We start from the raw sequence: 18,952 nt of genomic DNA on the forward strand, positions 1-18,952 counted from the left end.
CCTGTCTCTGTGCAGAGGCGTCCAGCTCTCTGCAGGTCCGAGCACTGAAGGACTACTGGAACCTCCACGACCCCACTGCTCTAAACCTGAGGGCTGGAGATCTTATTATGGTACTTGTTTTTGTCTGTTTGTTGAGAGAGAAACTTCTCTTTTTTAAATGGCTGTCTACTACAGTAAGCCATGGGTTCACTCAGCAGACTCTTCCCTGCTTCATGTCTTCCAGCTAAATTGTCAGGGGCTCCAATAAGAATTTAATTTCTATTTTTAGCCTTTGTTAGCTTTGTTTGTAAAGCAGTTGTGAATTTATATGTTGCCTTAAAGATGTCAGAGGGGTAATGCATTTGTTATTAGTGCTCTTATTGAAGGAGACTTTGAAAAATGATAAAAGATAAACTTAAAATATCAGAAACACTGAAATGCAAAATCAATGTAAATAATCAAAATGAAGCATATTACAGATCACTGTCAATAATCAGTGGAATCCAGTTTTACACACACACACACACACACACACACACACACACACACACACACACACACACACACACACACACACACATACAGTGTTTGTGTGGGCTGTTGCAAGTAATTGAGTGTTCTCTGAGCAGGAGACCACAGCAGAGAAACAGGCACAAACCTGCTGCCGTCGCTCTCTCAATAACACACACTGTTTGCACTAATTAATGTGTGTGCACATCTGTGTGTTTGTTTGCTCACGGCCAGGGTGTGATTTTTCCAGGGGGGATGTGTGAGATTTCCCCCCTTTCTGGTCTACATATCCCCAGGAGATTATTTTCCATTGGATATTGAAGTTCATTAATAAGCGTTTTGCCATGGCTGGCTGAGTGGCACTATATCCATGGTATTGGAAGGGGATTTAATTCTTGCAGGTTTTGTTGTGCATGATCAAAAACTGCATTTTTTTCACAAATTGCACCCTGCTCACGGCTGTGTATTTTGATATCTTTATACGAGTCATCATTGTGACATCCCAGACTCTGTATGAACTTGTATGTTGTTGTGCGGTATCCTGTCAGAAGGCAGAGGTGTTTGTGTTTGCCCTCTGCAGGCATTTAGTTAACACTCACAATGAATAGACTGTGCACTTCCAGTTCATTGGCTCTCTCATTATGGTTCTAAAAGCATGCCTGGGGGAGTCACGCATGTGGCATGCATACTTAGAGTTGATGTACAGTTGACAAGAGAAAATGTTTGGAAAGCAAACCCCTCAAAGTTCCAAATTCACTTTTCCCCCAAAAAAACAATAGAATCACAACCAAGTCAACAAGAATGTTGTGGCATGTCAAATTAGAAGCCAGAGCAGGTTGATTGTAGATAAATAAAGACAGATGCCTTTAAAAACCAAATGAAGTAATAGATCTAAGTGAGCCGTAGCCTGACAAGCCAGACCCACATCAAGATGTTGGGTCTGGGAACTCACCATTGACAGGGCTCAATCCGAGGGGCGGGATGAACGGTTGTCTTTCAGATTCCCTCTGCACTCATAGCCAACCAGAGCAACGCTAGTTGATAGATTACACATCTACACATCTTCCCTTTTTTTAAGAATGACTTCAGCATTTAACTCCAAGTCTTCCAGAGTCGCGGCTAAAGCCGATTTGAAAGACCGCTGTTCGCCAGCAGCAGCCATCTTCTTTGTTTTCAAGTAGCAGGGAATTCACGCGGAGCCACCGCAACTCTGACGTCCTTATGTTAAGCCCGCCCACCGACTCTATACACAATGTGATTGGCCTGATTGGCTGGTTTTTCCAGCTCGCAAACCAACGGAGAGTTGCTAGACGACCCTGGCTGCAAATTACATTTGCTGCCGCTAGGGTGTGTCTAGATTTCTAGGCTAAGTGAGCCAGGCAAGGTGATCCAATCAGATGGCGCTTTGGAGTTCAAGATGAAATAATGTGTTAGTGATTCAGTAGGGTCCCAGAGTCTAATGTGATGGTGAATGGTTGCGAGGCTAATTCTTTGTGCGGTGACTGAAGCGTGCTCCTGATTTGTCGGCGTCAGGTGGTGGAGCAGCACTCAGACGGCCGCTGGAAGGGTCACATCCATGACACCCAGCGGGGGACGGACCGCGTGGGCTTCTTTCCCCCCTCCGTGGTGGAGGTCCTCAGCAGACGAGCAGGTAGACAAACGGCAGCTCACACACAACATGTGCATCCACTCAGAGACTCTCAGTGTGGAAAAATAACTAAGTACATTTAGTTAAGTACTGTAGCTAGTGAGTGGACCTTGAGTTGAGTTTTTTTTTTCCCCTTTGTCTGACCTCGAACAAGCTAGAACAGAAAATGCTGTGTATACATTAATGCAGCAGTGGAATGTAGCTTAAAGTGCCCATATTATGAAAAAATCACTTTTTCTGGGATTTGGGGTGTTATTTTGTGTCTCTGGTGCTTCCACACGCATACAAACTTTGAAAAAAATCCATCCAGGCTTTTTACGTCACTAGCCGAAACAAGCTGGCTAACCGCAACCGTTAGCATGCTATGCTAGCATGCTACCTCGTTCTCAATGGCAAAGCACGGCTACAACACACACAAGTTCACCATAATGTACAAAAGAACTACTTATAGTCCATGAGCCAGGGCCCCAAATTTGGGCCATCGGTATCATCTGGGGGGACAAAGGCTCATAGTGATTTTTGGCAAGGTATACACCCCTAGTACTAGAAAAATCACGATAGCAGTGCAGTGGTGGTAGCGAATCACTTTTTTTCAGCTCATGAAGTTACTTACCCCCTAAGATAAATTCCGTTTTTGAAATCTGGTGTATACCTGTTTAGGCTCATGGTAGGGATATTGTCAATATTCTATAATATGGTGCTTGGTATCGTTGGAAAGGGGAGCTTTTAGGCTTTCATTTAAGCCCAGTACTGAATCTGTCTGTCAATCACAGAGGTCACATGACTTCTTTAAACCAGAAATAACACACATTTTCTCCCAATTTCCGCCAAACCGTGTGCTTTCTTTATCCCTGGGGCATGACGGAACACCAGGGACACAAAACTCAACAACTTCAATACTCAAGGCACTCTGATTATTCAGAAAATGTACAATATACCCATACTATTTATATGTGAGAGCCTTAAATTAGACTTATGCAGCCGGCACAAGTCTTCAAAATAGAATTTAGCCAATAGAATGGACAAATAGAATACCCTATTAGTCCAGGGCCAAATGGCCTCTTTATTCATGTACAGTTATAATAAAAAGTAATTGTTTCAATAGTGTTGTCAACATAACACTTGTAAGTGGTTTAACAAAATGCTTCTATCATGTATTTTAATATTCAGCCACTTTAAGTTAGAATGTCAGAAAGTAGCTCATGCACGTAATGATGGATTTTGACAGTTTGACAAGGTTTTGTCAGTTTTGTGAAAAGATGATAGGTTCAGTCGACTGGTTATAACAACACTACCAACTATGCCATCTTCAATCAACTTCCAGTGAGTTCCAGGGTATTAAATGTAAGTGCAAAATACACTTCTCTAGTGCTTGTGAATTGATGGGGAATAGACAGAGGGACATTATACCTATAGTAGGGTGGGGCGATATATATCGTCTACGTTAATATTTGTTGTTGTGTTAACGATGTGCAAACTGACATTATCGAGTATTTAAATTACTTAGAAAATAACACTTCAAAACACGCATTGGAACACTACACATTCACTAATGTCAACAAAGACATTTGTTCCTGTTGGTGTATTTTTATACAAGTACAGCCACACTGACCTAATCAATAGGATTACGATACAACACAGCCGTTACAGGAGCCTTCCAGGCGGCTCATAACGCCCGGAGGACCTAGCCAGACCGCATTCGTGGATTGTTGTTGGCATCTAGCACGCTGAGCTAGCTACCGGCAGGATCGGACAAGAACTCCGGCAAGACCAGAGGAGGAAGACTGCATTTTTGTGCAGAATGAATGGAGTACGACCACAGGCGGTTGCCATGCCCGCACTGCTCACCTGACCTGGAAGCCCTGTTGGTAATATACAGGCCATTTTATTTACCACGAAACAGCACGCCCGTCTACACAGCCCCGATGCAAACGTTAGCACAAATTTGGCTCACCGCTAACCATAGTGAACAAACTGCAGCGCGATCACCTGAGAGGGGAAACATATTGTAGCAGGGGACTTTAACAAGGTGACCGTAAAGTCTGTACTCCCCAGCTTTTTCCAGCATGTAGATTGTGTTACTAGAGGGAAGAACACCTACCATGTATACTCTAACAATCAAGATGCCCAGCACTGCTCACCTGACCTGGAAGCCCTGTTGGTAATATACAGGCCATTTTATTTACCACGAAAACAGCACACCACCGTCTACACAGCCCCCCGATGCAAACGTGAGCTAGCTACCGGTAGCCTGGTTGTCACCAGACCCTTCTCAGTTGTAACTGAGAGTGGGTCTGGGAAAGGTTCACTGACAGTTCATTTCCAAAGGTACGCCGCTCAAATGCCTCCGCCATTGCATAGTCCTTCAACCAATCAGACCAACGATCCGGGTGACTCTTTTCACATCCAATATCCAACTAAAAATTTTTTATTTGGGTTTTAGGTGTAGGTCCCTCAACGCCTGCAGCAGGTGGTGTTGCATATTGCAAAGTTATCTTCTGCACAACGCAGCAGAATTTCCAAACAGCTGACATGTTCCAGGTTAATTCACGAGGTTCCCTAATGTGCAAGAATAGCACGGACACGCTACAACCGAGAAGTTGTGAAGAAGGAGAAGGAAAAGAGACAATGTCTCTGTCCGTGTGGTAGGCGTCGTCCTTGAGAACTGTAACTCGTATAACTTAAGTTGTCAGTTAATTGTAGTATTGACCTGCATGAAATCGGCATATGTCAGACTGACCTGCGCTCGCCCGGTCATGGCAGAGCACGTGAAAGCACGGCTTGGCTCGCCGTCATGTTGAATGTAAACAAAAAGCTGCTCGCCGTTGCATGCTATGTCGTCGTGCGCAAGCCCGCCTCAATGGTTGTGATTGGTGTAAAGCCCGCCTCAATGGTTGGGATTGGTTCCTCAATTTTGAGGACATTGGAAATGGGTTTGAATGGGCTCTTCGCCAGACTGACTTGCAGAGCAAATCTAAAATTTGCCGGAAGTTCGTCAGGGTTTACCCATGCTAAGCTAACGGCAGGATCGAGACAAGAACTCCGGCAAGACCAGAGGAGGAAGACTGCATTTTTGTGCAGAATGAATGGAGTACTGACCGCAGGGTCGTTGCCCAGCACTGCTCACCTGACCTGGAAGCCCTGTTGGTAATATACAGGCCATTTTATTTACCACGAAAACTGCAGCACGAAATCCTGGAGGGGATACATATTGTAGCAGGGGACTTTAACAGTCTGTACTCCCCAGCTTTTTCCAGCATGTAGAGTGTGCTACTAGAGGGAAGAACACACTAGACCATGTATACTCTAACATCAAGACAGCATAGAGAACTGCTCCTCTCCCTCACCTGGGCCAGTCAGATCACATCCAACTACTCCTGATCCAGATCACACTCAACTACTCCTGATCCCAGCATACACCAGATCACATCCAACTACTCCTGATCCAAGCATGCATCAGATCACATCCAACTACTCCTGGTCCCAGCATACATCAGTCAAATCACATCCAACTACTCCTGATCTGATGCATGCTGGGCTCAGGAGTAGTTGGATGTGATCTGATGCATGCTGGAATCTGGAGTAGTTGGATGTGATCTGATGTATGCTGGGACCAGGAGTAGTTCTATTGCATGCTGGGATCAGGAGTAGTTGGATGTGATCTGATGTATGCTGGGATCAGGAGTAGTTGGATGTGATCTATTGCATGCTGGGCTCAGGAGTAGTTGGATGTGATCTGATGCATGCTGGAATCTGGAGTAGTTGGATTTGATCTGATGTATGCTGGGATCAGGAGTAGTTGGATGGGATCTATTGCATGCTGGGATCAGGAGTAGTTGGATGTGATCTGATGTATGCTGGGACCAGGAGTAGTTGGATGTGATCTATTGCATGCTGGGATCAGGAGTAGTTGATGTGATCTGATGCATGCTGGGATCAGGAGTAGTTGGATGTGATCTATTGCATGCTGGGATCAGGAGTAGTTGATGTGATCTTATGCATGCTGGGATCAGGAGTAGTTGGATGTGATCTATTGCATGCTGGGATCAGGAGTAGTTGGATGTGATCTATTGCATGCTGGGATCAGGAGTAGTTGATGTGATCTTATGCATGCTGGGATCAGGAGTAGTTGATGTGATCTGAATGATGTATGCTGGGATCAGGAGTAGTTGGATGTGATCTTATGCATGCTGGGACCAGGAGTAGTTGGATGTGATCTGATTGATGTATGCTGGGATCAGGAGTAGTTGGATATGATCTGACTGGCCCAGGTAAGGGAGAGGAGCAGTTCTGTATGCTGTCTTGATGTTAGAGTATACATGGTCTAGTGTGTTCTTCCCTCTACAATCTACATGCTGGAAAAAGCTGGGGAGTACAGACTTTAAGGTCACCTTGTTAAAGTCCCCTGCTACAATATGTATCCCCTCCAGGTGATCGCGCTGCAGTTTGTTCACTATGGTTAGCGGTGAGCCAAATTTGTGCTAACGTTTGCATCGGGGGCTGTGTAGACGGCGGTGTGCTGTTTTCGTGGTAAATAAAATGGCCTGTATATTACCAACAGGGCTTCCAGGTCAGGTGAGCAGTGCTGGGCAACGACCCTGCGGTCAGTACTCCATTCATTCTGCACAAAAAATGCAGTCTTCCTCCTCTGGTCTTGCCGGAGTTCTTGTCTCGATCCTGCCGGTAGCTAGCTCAGCGTGCTAGATGCCAACAACAATCCACGGAGCGTCCGGTCTGGCTAGGTCCTCCGGGACGTTATGAGCCGCCTGGAAGGCTCCTGTAACGGCTGTGTTGTATCGTAGTCCTATTGATTAGGTCAGTGTGGCTGTACTTGTATAAAAATACACCAACAGGAACAAATGTCTTTGTTGACATTAGTGAATGTGTAGTGTTCCAATGCGTGTTTTGAAGTGTTATTTTCTAAGTAATTTAAATACTCGATAATGTCAATTTGCACATCGTTAACACAACAACGCACGCAATATTACCGTAGACGATATATATCGCCCACCCCTACTATAGGTATAATGTCCCTCTGTCTATTCCCCATCAATTCACAAGCACTAGAGAAAGTATTTTGCACTTACATTTAATACCCCTGGAACTCACTGGAAGTTGATTGAAGATGGCATAGTTGGTAGTGTTGTTATAACCAGTCAACTGAACCTATCATCTTTTCACAAAACTGACAAAACCTTGTCAAACTGTCAAAATCCATCATTACGTGCATGAGCTACTTTCTGACATTCTAACTTAAAGTGGCTGAATATTAAAATACATGATAGAAGCATTTTGTTAAACCACTTACAAGTGTTATGTTGACAACACTATTGAAACAATTACTTTTTATTACAACTGTACATGAATAAAGAGGCCATTTGGCCTTGGACTAATAGGGTATTCTATTTGTCCATTCTATTGGCTAAATTCTATTTTGAAGACTTGTGCCGGCTGCATAAGTCTAATTTAAGGCTCTCACATATAAATAGTATGGGTATATTGTACATTTTCTGAATAATCAGAGTGCCTTGAGTATTGAAGTTGTTGAGTTTTGTGTCCCTGGTGTTCCGTCATGCCCCAGGGATAAAAGAAAGCACACGGTTTAGGCGGAAATTGGGAGAAAATGTGTGTTATTTCTGGTTTAAAGAAGTCATGTGACCTCTGTGATTGACAGACAGATTCAGTACTGGGCTTAAATGAAAGCCTAAAAGCTCCCCTTTCCAACGATACCAAGCACCATATTATAGAATATTGACAATATCCCTACCATGAGCCTAAACCAGATATACACCAGATTTCAAAAACGGAATTTATCTTAGGGGGTTAGTAACTTCATGAGCTGAAAAAAAGTGATTCGCTACCACCACTGCACTGCTATCGTGATTTTTCTAGCACTACGGGTGTATACCTTGCCAAAAATCACTATGAGCCTTTGTCCCCCCGATGATACCGATCAACCCCCCTGGCTCATGGACTATTACATGTGCACCCTCGTTTAGACGTCTCCCAGCTAATCCTGCCTTGTAACTGACCGAAGTTGGAGAAACAACCTTTCTTTTACGGTCTCTAGAGTTAGCTAGCTGACATGATCTACATCTGAGCTACTGGGCGAGTGCAATCAAAGATAGTACAGAAGGAGAAGAAGAAAAGAGGTCTCACTCTGTAGCTAAAACAGAAATCAGGTGAAAAGAGGATCTGCAGCAGTGAGAGAGCTGTGCAGTACAACAAAAATATGGTGTTTTTTGAAAATTAAACCATGTAAACCTATTTTGGTACAACCTTAAAATACAGTTATGAACCTGAAAATGAGCATAATATGGGCGCTTTAAGTATATTTACTCAAGTACTTTACTTAAGTAGACAATTTTCATGCCACTTTCTGCTTCTACTCCATGACATTTCAGAGAGAAATATTGTACTTTTTACTCCACTACACTAATCTGACAGCTTTAGTTACTTTACACATTAAGATTTCTGCACACAAAACACATGCACTTTATAAAATCTGATTTTTTTTATTATAAATGAAATCAGCCAACAATATAATGGCCTCCAAGTCCAGCTGTAATGATTAGACCATTAAACACATAACTGTTTGGATCCTTTACACTTTCTAAAATGGGAAGAGAGTTCTTTACTTTTAATACTTACAGAATTTTACTTAAGTAACATTTTCAATGCAGAACTTTTAGTTGTAACAGAGTATTTTTACAGTGTGGTATTAGGATCTGAATACTTCTTCCACCGCTGCATTACTGCAACTTGTGTCTTAATGTTCCCTTTTCCACCGCCTTTTATTTTTTAACCGTACACTCCCTGGGCTCGGTAAGAGCTGGATGTCAACCAGGCGATGGGGCCTCATTAGACCTGCACAGATTAATCGATTAGTTATCAACTATTAAATTAATCGCCAACTATTTTGATAATTTGGTTTGAGTCATTTTTGTGTGGTCAACTTGTTTAAATGTGAGTATTTTCTAGTTTCTTCTCTCCTCTGTGACAGTAAACTGAATATATTTGAGTTGTGAACAAAACAAGACATTTGAGGACGTCCTCTCCAGTTTCTGACATTTTAGAGCCCAAACAACTAATCCATTCATCAAGAAAATAATTATCTGATTAATCGGAAAAATTATGTACTGTCACTTATTTCTTTAGTGGAAGACCACTGAGAGCCAAGCAAGGATACGTGTTTACTATATCATACTTTAGATATTAGAACATATCATACTAGAACTTTGTCCCAGAGCCAGAAAGGACCTCACACACTGGGGGCTGGAGCTGCAGAGCAGTGTTAAAGGGGCTAACATAACCCAAGGGTTATATCTTGGCTAAGAATATATCTCCACACTTGTACACAGTCAGGATCTATCATGTTGGCATACATGATCACTGGAGGGTTCAGCATGCTTGTAAATCATCTGATTTAATCCCTGTGAATATGATCCCCATGCTTGTTTTGCAGCTGTAAAGCCATTGACATTCAAACAGCGAGACAAGCACAGTGAGGGGTCCACACACACACACACACACACACACACACACACACACACACACACACACACACACACACACACACACACACACACACACGTAGATACTCACACACAGAGACACACATTAATAGGATTACTATGGCCAGATTGCAAAGTGTCAACTCAGTACAAAAACCCTCACTGTGTGTGTGTGTTTGTGTGTGTGTTGTGTGTGTGTGTGTGTGTGTGCGCGCGCGCTTGAGGGAGAACAGACAAGAGAAAGAGAGTTTGACTTTAAGTCGTTGACAGGCCCTTTGCTTATGAGGCAATCGCAGTAGTGTGTATGTGCGTGTGTGCGCCTGAGCTCTGTGATAATGTCAATGGTGTCAGCAACCATGGACCAACAACACAAAGGAAAAATAAGCTCTCTGAGCATCACTGGTGATCTTCCACTCTCTTTCAGCAGCCTCTTATGTAACACCCTTTTTTAGCTGTTATTCCAAATACTGAATTAACAAGAATACGTAATAATGTGATCACTTCAAAAGGGTGGTTTTGTTGCCGTCTTACAGCCTGTTCCCATACCAGTGCATGCAGTTCAAACTGACACACACACACACACACACGTACATGAACTTCCTTCCCTCACTCATGCATGCCAGCCTCAATCCATCCTGTCTCCCTGACCATAGGGGGCACTCTCTCCCGCCAAGCCTCAGTGCCCTGCCAACGCCAACAATATGTGTCCAGAGCTCCTCCCTCAATCCATGGTCCTGCCCCTCAGACTGATGACTCATACACCCTGGGCAATGATCCCACAGGTACACACGCACACACACACACACACAACACACACACACGCACGCACGTGCACACACACACACACACACACACACACACATCAACTTCTTCCCATTTGTTCACCACCTGTAACACGTTCATGTCCTCCCATGCAGTGATGGATTATTGAACAGATGTACCAGGCACAGGCCAAGGGCCCCACAAGCTCAACCCCTCTGTTTGAAGTGACTGTTAACATTGCTTGTTGGAAAGTCAATCAAACAAATACATTGTCTCATAATCCGTCCCTGCTCCCAGGGTTCACCTTTCCCTCCCAAACAGCACCCTGATCCCCGTCTCCTCTGGTACTCAGTGTCAGTCCACTCCCAGCATACAGTGAGTCTGTCTAAAGTGTGTGTGTGTTTGTTAGGTGCTCCACCTGACAGTCAGCTCTCAGCCCCAGCTAGTCGTGCTAGCCCCACTCAGGACATTTGGGTCCTCCGGAGCTCTCCCACTGGTAAGGGTGTGTGCTCCCAACCAGCCAGCCCTGTGTGATCCCATCCCAGCCATTCCTCTTTAAGGAAGTTTATTCCCATCTTATCTCTTTATATCCCAGTCTTGACCTTACCATGCCCCCCTCCAGTAATCCAGTACCCATAACCATTGTGTTGTCTTGCAGCAGGACATAATGGTAAGTGAGCAGCACTCCTTTTAAAGCCTTTTCTTTAACCCCTGTGTTACTCCTGACCCTGTGTTACTGCTTTTTTTGCAGTTTGCTGGTGCAGCGGTGCCCCCCCCTGAAAGCCTGCACAGAAAAAAACATTAAAAACATTTATCTCAAGTCATTTCATCTAGGGAGTTATGGAAATTGTAGGGTTTTTTTTATAAGCAAAGAGATAATGTCATCTATAATTCCTGAAATTGGCAACATTTTAAAGAGTTCGAGAGTTAGATGAGAGGATTGATATCTAGAGCCGAGATATGACTAGCTTAGCTTAGCATAAAAGATCACTAATTAACATGTTGTATCTCGTTTGTACAAAAACAGAAATGTAAATCTGAATTTGCGATTCTAGGAGGGAGTTGCATGCTCTAACTTTCTTGCTGAACTGGATACATCATGTGGTAAGAATGTAATGATACATTGATCTGGATTCGTACGTATATCAATTCAATGATTAACAATTCAATATCATCGATACAAAGTTAAAATATTGATACCTATCATCATCTTTAGGATCCGCCTTTATTTTGAAATTTACACTTTATATTTATTTTTATTTAAAAAAATAATTTGTTTTTCATTTAAATGGCTGATAGAGCTCAGTATTTAAATGTCAAATCATATTTAGTTGCTTTTTGTGAGTTGATATAACTGATTTTGTTAAATTATATGTCTCATATTGATCGCAGGCAACTGATTTGAATTAAAATCGTATTGTGGCAGACTTTGTTATAGCAGCAAATATTGTATTGGTGTCCAAATAATCACTACTATATACTATACATATACAGTGCCTTGCGAAAGTATTCGGCCCCCTTGAACGTTTCGACCTTTTGCCACATTTCAGGCCTCAAACATAAAGATATAAAACTGTAATTTTTTGTGAAGAATCAACAACAAGTGGGTCCCAATTATGAAGTGGAACGAAATTCATTGGCTATTTCAAACTTTTTTAACAAATAAAAAACTGAAAAAGTGGGCGTGCAAAATTATTCAGCCCCTTTACTTTCAGTGCAGCAAACTCTCTCCAGAAGTTCAGTGAGGATCTTTGAATGATCCAATGTTGACCTAAATGACTAATGATGATAAATAGAATCTAGCTGTGTGTAATCAAGTCTCCGTATAAATGCACCTGCTCTGTGATAGTCTCAGAGGTCCGTGTAAAGCGCAGAGAGCATCATGAAGAACAAGGAACACACCAGGCAGGTCCGAGATACTGTTGTGGAGAAGTTTAAAGCCGGATTTGGATACAAAAAGATTTCCCAAGCTTTAAACATCCCAAGGAGCACTGTGCAAGCGATAATATTGAAATGGAAGGAGTATCAGACCACTACAAATCTACGACGACCGGCCGTCCCTCTAAACTTTCAGCTCATACAATGAGAAGACTGATCAGAGATGCAGCCAAGAGGCCCATGATCACTCTGGATGAACTGCAGAGATCTACAGCTGAGGTGGGAGACTCTGTCCATAGGACAACAATCAATCGTATACTGCACAAATCTGGCCTTTATGGAAGAGTGGCAAGAAGAAAGCCATTTCTTAAAGATATCCATAAAAAGTGTCGTTTAAAGTTTGCCAAAAGCCACCTGGGAGACACACCAAACATGTGGAAGAAGGTGCTGTGGTCAGATGAAACCAAAATCGAACTTTTGGCAACAATGCAAAACGTTTATGTTTGGCGTAAAAGCAACACAGCTCATCACCCTGAACACACCATCCCCACTGTCAAACATGGTGGTGGCAGCATCATGGTTTGGGCCTGCTTTTCTTCAGCAGGGACAGGGAAGATGGTTAAAATTGATGGGAAGATGGATGGAGCCAAATACAGGACCATTCTGGAAGAAAACCTGATGGAGTCTGCAAAAGACCTGAGACTGGGACGGAGATTTGTCTTCCAACAAGACAATGATCCAAAACATAAAGCAAAATCTACAATGGAATGGTTCACAAATAAACATATCCAGGTGTTAGAATGGCCAAGTCAAAGTCCAGACCTGAATCCAATCGAGAATCTGTGGAAAGAACTGAAAACTGCTGTTCACAAACGCTCTCCATCCAACCTCACTGAGCTCGAGCTGTTTTGCAAGGAGGAATGGGCAAAAATGTCAGTCTCTCGATGTGCAAAACTGATAGAGAATACACCCAACCGACTTACAGCTGTAATCGCAGCAAAAGGTGGCGCTACAAAGTATTAACTTAAGGGGCTGAATAATTTTGCCGGCCAATATTTCAGTTTTTTATTTGTTTAAAAGGTTTGAAATATCCAATAAATTTCGTTCCACTTCATGATTGGGACCCACTTGTTGTTGATTCTTCACAAAAAATTACAGTTTTATATCTTTATGTTTGAGGCCTGAAATGTGGCAAAAGGTCGAAACGTTCAAGGGGGCCGAATACTTTCGCAAGGCACTGTACAATATCATAATCATGTCGGGATAAAACCTGTGATTTACACCCCTACCATTCAACTCCCCATAAAATCACACATTGTCATTTTTACATTTCTGTTAATATATGGGTTAAAGAAATGATTTACAATTAGTGAACTTCATACATGTTGGTAGGCCTATTTTTAAAAACTTTGGACAGAGCCAGGCCAGCTGTTTCTCCCTAGCTTCCAGTCTGTATGCTAAGCTAAGCTAAGCCCCTCCCAGCCTCCACACCTGTCCACAGACATGAGAGTCGTATCGATCTTCAAGATTCAAGAGTTTGATCGTCATAAGCACAGTAAAGACAACTTACACCATGCAATGCAAGCTTGCTTTGCAGGGTCTTCCTTACATAGCGAATAACAAAGGAGAATAATACAATGAAGCTGAAACAAACAATAAAACAAACACAAAAAAGTTGTCATATTTTAACTAATTTAACTCTTGGAAGGAAAGAAAGAAAGAAAGAAAGAAAGAAAGAAAGAAAGAAAGAAAATAAGTGTATTTGCCAAAGTGGTAAACTAATCCTTTAAGGGTGACTAGGAATTTCTAATGACTTGCTAAAATAGTTTTTTTTGGCAGTGCACTCAGACCACATACCTTAACCTACAAATTAACACCTACAATCTTGCGTTCTCTCCTCATTTCAGGATCAAATTCTATGCGAGTCTGATTGTACACTGTGATCTGTGTGTTTTCTGTCAGGTGACAGGAACAGTGTTGGGAGTGCGGGCAGCGTGGGCAGCAGCCGCAGCGCCGGGAGCGGCCAGAGCTCAGAGAGCGGCCACAAACACAACGGGATTCCAAATCGCCACAACGCTGACTATACCAAGGTTGGATCCGCTCAGATGTCTCCACTATCACATACACATTGTCATTAATATTCACTTGTTTGAACATTTTAATTACAAAGAAACTCCCGCACACTGTCTAACTTCAGGCAAATGGTGTTATATCTTGAGAAGCTGTTCTTCTCACTTCTGAGGGCTTCTCAGGATGTAACACCATTTGCCTGAAGATGGTCTAGTACCGAAACGTTTAAACTATTAATCTTTATATTTTTTGCAAGTTAGACAGTGTGCGGGAGTTTCTTTGCCACTTTTGACCTGCTTGGCCCCCTCCGACGTACCTGTCTCACGTTGTATTTTTCTGTACTAATGAACATTTTAATACAAGACGATCTGACTTGCCGTGTTGGATATGGTGTGCAGTGCACCTCAGTATTAATTACATCTTCTTTCATGGTGTTTGTGTGCAGCTTGCTCCCTCTGCTGGCGAATCAGGAGACCATCTCCACATGGTGGGAGCAGAGCACAGCAAACAGGCATACGGATCCACAGGTCAGTCTTCTGTCTTCTTCCTGCGTTTAATAACTATAATATATTTATAGATACCAAATGATAAAACTTTTCTCTGTCTCAGCTTCTTTCTACAAACAAAACCTGAGATTCCAGTAACAGTACAGAAAAAAAGTCATATTATGAGAATAAATTCATAGAATTACAATGAAAAGGTTGCTTCGAGAACAAATTATGTGATGTTTGTATGTATGTATGTATGTATGTATGTGTGTATGTCTATACATACCCTACAGTTACTCTTAAGTCTGGGAAAAGTGTTCTTTCCTATGAGCGATAAACAGCTCTGGTCTGCGTCTGCAGCCTATGTCACCTCTGGCTACCTTCGCTAAGCTGCAACTCTGCTGCAAGTGCCGTTGGGCTACATCTCCACCGCTACGTTTTGGTTTTTAAGCGGAGTTTAGAGCCAAAAGTGATCTCCGTATACCAAGTGTTTTTATTTATTTTATCTCCAGTAGAAGAACTAATCTCTTTTAAAACTAACACACCCAAACCTCATATCTCATCAACATTCTCGTATACTGGGCAGAAACAGGAGGCAGCGTGGAGACTCTGCCTGCTGCTGGTAGTTGCCATGGTAACGTTAGTAGCTTCAAGTCTCAGAGAACGAGACGTCGTGACCGATAAGACCCAATCAGGAGGAGAAACGTCGGCGTCAGTGTCGGTGTTGCCAAAGGTCTGAGACTGCAACACAACCCCGCAGATTCCAAACCAAAACGGGTCAGAAGGGTTTCCAAATGTCTCTGGTTTAGGGCCTCAGAAACACCAAAGCAGGGGGAATGAGAGGGGGAAACGTAGCAGAAGATATTCCTTTTTATACCAAAACGTAGCAGTGTAAATGTGGCCCTAGTCCTGTTTGGGATCCTTATCCACTGCATCCACTAAGAAGCTTAGGAAAGAGGCTGTACACTGTCTGAGGTGGGGAAGGCTGGATGAAGTCATCGGTTGGTTTGACAAAAGCGCGCGTGTTTACTGTCCCACCTCCTCAGATAAAGCAGTGCACAGTCTTCTCATCCAGAGAGATTCTGTCTCCCTTTCATATCGTTTCCGGAGAGTCGCCTGAGCTTTAATCCTTTTCTGATGCCAGGAACTCTGCACTCTTTGACTCAGTCCAGTTATGGGCTCATACAGGACATCATGTCGTTGATTTCACTTCCTTTAAATGTCCTAAACTCTATGATAATGAAGCTTATTGGTGAAAACGTCTGGTCATCCCTCATTTGACAGGTGACAGATTGCTCTCACCTCGTAAGTATTCAAATCTCATACTATGATACTATTCACACTATATTTTCTATGTATTGCAGTTTTCTTCCTCTTAATATTATGACTTTGTCCAGAAATTACGACTTATTTCTCATAACATTATGACTTTATTCTTAAAATCTCTGTCCTTATAATCGGTTTAATGAAGGCAAAATACATGTATGTCAGTGCAAGAAAACCAAGTTAGAAGATAAACTTAACGTAAATCTCTTTTTTTCTTAAGATTTAGATCTGTTTTTAGGACTCATAAGCAAGAAATACATGAAGGTAAACCGCATCACAACCCTGCATACTATTATTGTAACATGTCAACATCACTGTAGCTACTTATACCTGAGGAATGTGATGAAAGACCCATGTAGCAGTAGTGCTTTAGTTCTGCAGATTGAGCTGTTATTGCTGTAGGTCTCAAAGGAAATGAGATGGGAGGAGAGGGGAAAGGTTTAACTCACCTCACCACAGAAACCAATAAAACCACAAGCTTCTCTCCACCACACCAGCCATTAAAGCACGGAGGAAACACTGCAGGCTGGCAGAATGTGTCTTTGGGCCCTGTTTTAACGATCTGAAACGCAAGTATCAAACATGAAACGCAAGTAGCTTTGTGGGCGATCTCGGGCGCTGTTGCTATTATACCGGCGGGATAAATGAGTCTTGCGCCCGACGCAAATCTAAAATGGGTTGGTCTGAAGTAGCTAGGTGTGGTTTGGGCGTAACATGCAATAAACCAATCAGAGCGTCATCTCTCATTCCCTTTAAGAGCAGGCGCGCTTGTTCCATGGCGGACTGCTATTATGACGGCGGATTTGCCTGGCACACGCCAGCAGGAGCTGTCCGGGATGCGGCAAAGTAATAAATGCCCGTCTTGACCAGGTGGCGATGTTGCTGCGGCCTCTCGGGCGCATCTCCTCAAGTCTGGAGAGGATTGCTGCAGCCATGGAGCGTGGGCCTCCAAACGCAACACCTGCTCCTGTTGTGCCCCTTCCTCCTCCCCCCACTCCATCTCTGTCCACCCGCTCCACCAGGAGCACATCGCGCATTGCCACTCCCGGACCAGAATCTGCCTCATTTATGTCATCTACACATCCATGATTCATGGACATTTTGTGTAAAACACAACAAGCCACAAAGAATGCTGTGACTTTTTGAGGACTGTACTGTAAAATGCCTCCTGTTCTATCCAAACACCTGAAGCGCATTTTCAGTAATATTTTTCCTTGTAATTAGGGAGGCATTTGGGGGCACCAAATTATTGTTTGATAATTAAAAAAAATAAGTGTGTGTGTTTATGTATGTATATATATATATATATATGTGTGTGTGTGTGTGTGTGTGTGTGTGTGTGTGTGTGTATATATATATATGTGTGTGTGTGTGTGTGTGTATTATATATATATATATATATATATATATATATATATATATATATATATATAACCCCTATATATATATGTGTATATACTGTATATGTGCGTGTGTCTGAAAATATACATTAACATGAATCCAACGTATTTGTAAAGATACATTTTGATTTTGATGATAGGCTTACTGGCCTATAGGTAACGTAGCTCCACTGATACAGTTAAGCTTAAGGATTCACTGTTCCACATTTTAACATTAAAACATGACATATACATATATGAATATGTCAACAATTATTTTAATAGCTTTGTTATTTATTGTAGGCCGAGTTTAATATGCAACTCAATATATACAATATATGTTGTAAGGGGTCCCTGATTCATCTCTTTTTCAGCTGAGGGGTCCTTGGTCTAAAAACGTTGAAGACCCCTGGACTAGTGCAATATCCAAATCGCAGGGGGGGAGCAATATTTGTTAAAGGCAAAATATGTGTCAAACCATTCAGAATGAAGTATTGTGGTGCTGCAGAGACATCCCGGCCTACAAATCCTATCCTACAGACCAAAGAAAACAAACTTTGTTTGGTACAGATCCTCACATTAATTAATTAATTAACATTAATTTTTTACTTTTAATATTTTTCAGTGAAAATGAGAATAATGGTACAAAAATGATTATTCCCTCCAATATCGTGAATCACATCGCAATATCAGTCAAAATAATCCCAATGAGATATTTTTCTCATATGGTGCAGCCTTATTATGGAGTGACATGCAAGACGAAGCGGAGGATCTGTGTTGACCTCAGGCTGAATAGAAAGGAGGGTTAAGTGAAGGAGAAGAGGAATGAGGAGTTGGAGGGAGGGGTCAGAGGGAGGAGACAGGAACAGAAGCAGAAAGAGCCAAACCTATTTGTTAAATGAAGGAGAAGAGAAGAGATCAGATGACTGAACTGGAAAGAAATGTCTGTCTGCGTGAAGGATAGTCAGAAGGAAGGATGAAAACGTCGGGAGCCGCGCCGCTCTCCTTCCTCCTGAAGGGTAAGAAGTCATGGACGGATTTTTGCTGTGTGTCCAGGCTGCGGGGGTTCCAGCATTCATTCACATTTAACGTCCTCTCTTTGGCTAGATTCAGTTGTTAGATGTGACCGGATGTGTCTGTTTCTTGAGGCAGTGGAGGCTGCGAGACCAGAGGAAATGCTCCTGATGAACTCAAACTCTTGAGTGTTGAACTGACATCAATTTAACATCCGCCCTATTTTTTAGCAGTTCCTTCCCTGCTATAAATGTCTGTAAAACGACTAGACTTATATTGATATATAATATTGAGTCAGATGTTTGTTGGAGTGTACACACTGTTAGTTTATTTGGGCTTTGTAAAGACCAGCCTTTTTTTTTTATCTTGAGCCAATAGTTTTGT

The 18,952-nt window shown here is 42.5% G+C and overlaps 1 protein-coding gene across 3 annotated transcripts in view; it reads left to right on the forward strand.

Annotated features, from left to right (window-relative positions):
- LOC120551301 (caskin-2-like) overlaps positions 1–18,952 on the forward strand; it is a 93,929-nt gene that overhangs the window by 64,852 nt on the left and 10,125 nt on the right. The window contains exons 10-15 of one of the 3 annotated variants that reach the window (XM_039788607.1): positions 16–110; positions 2,023–2,140; positions 10,305–10,433; positions 10,823–10,909; positions 14,254–14,381; positions 14,807–14,888. In XM_039788607.1, the coding sequence (XP_039644541.1) occupies positions 16–110; positions 2,023–2,140; positions 10,305–10,433; positions 10,823–10,909; positions 14,254–14,381; positions 14,807–14,888 (639 nt within the window). The remainder of the gene's footprint in view (positions 1–15; positions 111–2,022; positions 2,141–10,304; positions 10,434–10,822; positions 10,910–14,253; positions 14,382–14,806; positions 14,889–18,952) is intronic. The other 2 variants (XM_039788608.1, XM_039788609.1) reach the window with 2 other exon arrangements.

The sequence above is a fragment of the Perca fluviatilis genome, chromosome 21, assembly GCF_010015445.1.
Source record: "Perca fluviatilis chromosome 21, GENO_Pfluv_1.0, whole genome shotgun sequence".
In the NCBI taxonomy this organism is placed as follows: Eukaryota; Metazoa; Chordata; class Actinopteri; order Perciformes; family Percidae; genus Perca; species Perca fluviatilis.